Source organism: Rutidosis leptorrhynchoides, chromosome 6 (genome assembly GCF_046630445.1).
Source record: "Rutidosis leptorrhynchoides isolate AG116_Rl617_1_P2 chromosome 6, CSIRO_AGI_Rlap_v1, whole genome shotgun sequence".
NCBI classification, from domain to species: Eukaryota; Viridiplantae; Streptophyta; class Magnoliopsida; order Asterales; family Asteraceae; genus Rutidosis; species Rutidosis leptorrhynchoides.
In genome coordinates, this window is record NC_092338.1 from 127,712,382 (window position 1) to 127,717,666 (window position 5,285).

General features: G+C 34.7%; 1 protein-coding gene across 3 annotated transcripts; it reads left to right on the forward strand.

Annotated features, from left to right (window-relative positions):
• Positions 1-1,681: 1,681 nt before the first annotated feature.
• LOC139852305 (ATG8-interacting protein 2-like) lies at positions 1,682-4,763 on the forward strand. 3 transcript variants are annotated; one of them, XM_071841576.1, is made up of 3 exons: positions 1,682-1,765; positions 2,844-3,610; positions 4,435-4,763. In XM_071841576.1, exons 2-3 carry the CDS (start codon positions 2,861-2,863, stop codon positions 4,537-4,539), a joined length of 855 nt encoding a protein of 284 aa, XP_071697677.1. In that variant the 5' UTR covers positions 1,682-1,765; positions 2,844-2,860; the 3' UTR covers positions 4,540-4,763. The 3 variants fall into 3 exon arrangements, with proteins under 3 accessions (XP_071697677.1, XP_071697678.1, XP_071697679.1); XM_071841577.1 differs by having other exon boundaries at positions 1,685-1,781; XM_071841578.1 differs by lacking the exon at positions 1,682-1,765 and adding an exon at positions 1,779-1,797.
• Positions 4,764-5,285: the final 522 nt, after the last annotated feature.

A 5,285-nucleotide genomic window follows, 5' to 3' on the forward strand; every position in this document is an offset into this window, starting at 1 on the left:
ATTATTTGAACATTTATCTCCATGTGACCATTTTCCGCATTTGTGACATCTTTCAAGGTGTCGTGCTCTTCTTTTTGCTGCGGATTTTGATTTTCCTTTACCAAATTGTAACTTATTATCTTCGCATCTAGATTCTTTTCTTACTCCGTCCAATCTTTCTCTGATTACTGATACTATTTCACTCGGAAGTGTGTCATTATTACGTTTAGTGATCAAAGCGTGTAGCATTAGACCATGGTTTAGTTCACAGGAAGTTTTCATTTCGTAAAAACCTAAAAAAAATAAAAATTCAGAATGGGGGGAGAAGACTAGTTATTTAGGGTATGCTAGGGAAAGACCATTCGGGTTCCATTTTCGAGAACTACACGAAAACAGAAAATCTAACTCTAACAGAAATACATATTATCCTTTAAAGACTTGATTCTCCCCACACTTAGTTAGCTGTGGTATCGAAATTGTGATTAACTTCGTTGTCGACTTCCATCAGATTATCTATGTAATGTTTAACTCTGTGACCATTAACTTTAAATTCAATTCCATTTGAATTTATTAATTCTATCGTTCCGTATGGGAAAACTCTTTTGACTATGAATGGTCCAGACCATATTGGTTTCAATTTTTCAGAAAATAGCTTGAATCGTGAATTGAAAAGAAGAACTCTGTCTTCTTCTTTAAATTCTTTTGAACTTCTGATTCTTTTATCATGCCATTTCTTCGTTCTTTCTTTATAGATTAACGAATTTTCGTATGCTTCATGTCTTAATTCTTCTAATTCGTTTAGTTGACTTAATCGTAGACATCCAGCTTCATGTAAATCAAGATTACATGTCTTCAAAGCTCAAAATGCTTTGTGTTCAATTTCTACTGGAAAATGACATGCTTTTCCATAAACGAGTCTAAAAGGTGTGGTTCCAATTGGAGTTTTGTAGGCTGTTCTAAAAGCCCAGAGTGCATCCTCCAATTTAATGGACCATTCCTTCGGATTTGATCCTACGGTTTTCTCTAGAATACGTTTTAAAGCTCGGTTCTTATTTTCAACTTGTCCACTTGTTTGTGGATGATATGCGGTGGAGATTTTATGAGTTACTCCATATCTTTTAAGAACTTTCTCAAGTTGATTATTACAGAAATGAGTTCCCCGATCACTTATTAAAGCTTTCGGTGTTCCAAACCTTGCAAAAAGACATTTTAAAAAGTTGACTACAACTCGTGCATCGTTAGTTAGAAGAGCTTGTGCTTCCGCCCATTTAGATACATAATCAATGACGACGAGAATATAGAGATTATTATGAGATTTTGGAAATGGACGCATATCTCCATCTCCATCTCCATCTCCATCTCCATATCTATTATAGTTTAGTTGTGTATTTGTGTAAAAAAGAACAACGCTCCTCCAAGGCTCCAATCACAAATAATACCTTCGTGAATTATTATAATAAAACCAACAATGACTTGTACTCTCACGTTTCACAAACTTGTACTATTCATAGTGAACAAAAAGTCAGAAATTAAAGTACTCCGTAAACAATATCGCTAGCGGATATACATTCCCTCATCTACACACAAACAGTTATACAAATTAACCTCCTATCTCCAGTCACCCCAACTACTATCTCTTCAAAGTTACCGGCTATACCCGGTTTCCTCCTGTACTCATCCTCTACTATAAATACTCCTGATCCTCATCCATTTTACGAGACCACTCCACTAATCACGTCGAAGTTACCGGAGTTGCCACGTCACCATCTCCTTCGTCTCTTCAACTGTATGTAAAATCGACTGTACGTTAATCAGATCGTATGTTAAGATATATTTTTACTTACGCAACTGCTAATTGAAATTGATTTCTGATTATATTTTTGTTTCGAATTATCGTGATCGAATCATTTGAGTTTGCTGAATTAGGTTTTACTGATATCAATAATCTATAATTCTATAATTCAGATAATGTGAAATTGATTAATTGTTGTTGATTGTATAAATTTTGATCTTAAAGTCTTGCGTTTGCGTGTGATTTTGGAATTTGTTCGATTTTCAGTGTTTTTTTATTAATTTTTTATTGGCGGTCTATGATTGTTGTTCATTCTGTTAGGTTGACCTTTTGATTACTTGTGTTTATATACTACTATGTTATCTCTATATTTAGCTGGAAGCAGTCGTGTTACCTTCCATACTGCTCACTAGCAGATTGAGTATTGTTGTTGTAGTATATTTATGTATATACTGTGTTACGCTATTGTAATACGGTTGTCTCTACACGATCATGCATATTTAACAGGGTGTTGTGCTAATTATAAGCCACTCCTTGTACTAAGTTAATGTTTAGAAGAATCCTTTGCCATGTTAATGAATCACAGTGCTTGAATGATGTAGAAGTTTAAAAAAAATCTTAAGCAACCTCTTTGCAGGCTGATAAATTATTCTCGCTTTTTAAGTTTAAGTTGTGGTAAGTCTTCCAATTTTAGAAATATTTTGATGGGGAAACCAGATGGACTTATACTTTTCTATGGAGCTTACAGTTCTTTTCTTTTCTTTTCTTTCGTTTTGTTCTGTTTACTTGTTGCAAGTTACTTTATGTAATCCTGTAGCAATTGTAATTATTGAATATTTTGGTTGTAAGGAGGTTGCTTAAATGAAACGGAATGTTAATATAGGAAAGGAGAAAGAATATATACCAAGATTAATTTTAAGAGCATAGTTTCCGCTTGTGAATTCTTAATTTGGACTGAGATGCTGTATAAGCTTTTTTTTATTAATTCATTTTTATAAAGAAACAACAAGAATTAGATTCATTTATCGATCCATTTCTACACTAACTTGGATCGTGAATTCACGAATTTCAGGAACATAGTTTTGTCAGATGGCAGATAAAGAGGAAGGTCAGACAAATACACCTCGTGGTGCCGACTGGGAAGTGGTATCACTCACTGCATCAGCGTACGCTGCTGCACCTAGTGACAATATACCAGATTTCAAACAAGGAGAAAAGTATGGTTTAGTTGAAAAAGATAAAAATGAAAATGCTTTGTTTATGTCTGGTCATTTTGTTCTGCCAACTAGCCAGCATGAGACCGTGCCATCAGAACCTAAAAACACCGAGATCTTAGATCAGCAGATTGGAGAAGACAATAGTTCTGTCTCTGTTACACATTTAGGTGGAAAACCCGATTCGAAAGAAGAAGAAAACTGGAATCTTATGAAGTTAACTGACCCAGACTTCACAGATAATACTACCTTATCTGGTCTAAACTTATCAGGAAAAGAACAGAGTTTTTATGATTCTTCAGCGCTTCATTCATTACACAGTGAAGCAACTATTGGAGCATTAAACATAAATGACGAAACAAGGGTTTTAGACGATTGTATACAGCTTCCTGATCCAGTATTAAGTCCCAGTAATGAAGACAACAATGATGGACCTGGCAAGGATTATGCATCCTGGTTTAAAAAACAAGCAGCTTCGCTGTACGCACATGCAAAAGAGACGAATACATTTTGGTCTATTTTTGCTGCTGCTGCAGTGCTAAGCATTGTTATAATCGGCAAAAAGTGGCAACAAGAAAGATGGCAAGTTCTGCGCAACGAGTGGAAATCTAAGACCCATGATGAGGTACGTGTATAAACTCTTTTGATGCTTCTTATTTATTTTGTTAGCCCTCTTCTAAGTTTGCTGTCATCCATATTGAACATGATGTTTTAGTGTGAAGTAATAATCTGGTTTTGCTTATGACCAAGTATAAGAGCTTCAAATCACCAAGTATGTTCAACAGCTGAATTGTATTACTCTTTACTAGTTATCAACTTTCTGAAGTTAGCTGTGCACTTAGGTGGGTGTTAGGAAAAAATTGATTATGAATTTTATATTTTGCATTTAGGATTACAATAATCAGATTTGAAGGAGGTAAACAGTTGCTAATTAATTATTGTTACATGTATAGTTTTGCTTATCATAATGATATTAACACAACAGTTCTCATACTTTTGAGGTTTTGACTGCTAAACAGAATTTTATTTTTTACAAAGCTGGTGAAGGTCAATAGTTGCAATGTTTTACAATTGTTATATGTGATGTATGGAATTTTATGTTGTAGAATATTTTTAAAACTATAGGGATGTCAATTATTCTTCATCCTGAAGTTACCTTTCAAACCCTGAGAAGTTACATTTTATATTCTAAAAAGTCACTTTCTTTACCCTTGAAGTTTGCCTTTTGTACATGATGGGATCCCCTCAAGGGATTGTCGTTGGATGCACTCAAACTACACAAATCTTGGTGCTTTATTCATGCCAACAAAATTGTGTTTATGGGTATAGAGCTATTTAGTGAAACAATTCAACCCCTCGATTGTATAACTTATTACATGGAGCTTTATACTCTGATAACACAGCAAAACACATGATTTCAATTGTATGTGTGTTTGCTACATTTGGCAGAAAATGAGGATGATGGCAGCTCCCATTTCTCGATTAAAAAGCGTAATGATAGGTGGCCACCAGCAAGATTTCCCGGTCAGAGGAAGCATTTCGCCAGAGATTTGAAGTTCAATGGCATTTGATGATGAGACGACGAAAAGAAAGCAGAATCGAAGAACTCCTGATAGCATCTTGCCAGAACATTAGAAGATGCAGAAGGGTGGAAATGGAAAAAAAAAAGATATCTTATATTGCAATACAAGCAGTAGAAGAAACCGAATGTTAATATTTTTTTTATGATGCTACATCTATATCTGTAATTAGTGAATACATTACTTTTGGGCTGTTAATGCTATCTGTTCGAGTGTGGTTTGACTTGAAAGTTTATGGCTTGATTTGATTCAGGAAGCAAACACAAAGGAACATAATTCCCATCTTTAAGCACCAAACTGGAACACAATAATGCTTGGAACACCAAGTGGTATATATTGACTTTATAGGGAGGTTTTACCAGATTCGTTCACGGACCTCTACTCAGGAACACTGCCAATTGGATGTGTTTCTGGGTACCGTCGATCGGGTTGGGTTTCCGCACGAACGTGTGTGATACGTGCAAATGATGAGGGTCGTTGAAATAAATGATCTACTGATGTAAAAAAAAAAAACGCCGTTAAAAAAAACACCTGCACACAAACCCCATTGTTTTTAAAGATTGTTTTACATACATACAGTAAAAAATGAGTAACAAAACATCAGTTATTTTGTTTTATAAAGTCAATTTTTTTTCAACAGAATCAATAACCCTGGGCCAGCACAAATCAACAAAAAGGGTATTGATTTGATTTCTTTATTTTTCGTATGCTTGATTCTTG

Bases quoted from the DNA above. Each gene is read 5' to 3' on its own strand.
- LOC139852305 (XM_071841576.1), top strand. From the start codon at position 2,861: ATGGCAGATAAAGAGGAAGGTCAGACAAATACACCTCGTGGTGCCGAC. The intron at 3,611-4,434 runs GTACGTGTATAA...TACATTTGGCAG, and splicing joins AATCTAAGACCCATGATGAG to AAAATGAGGATGATGGCAGC.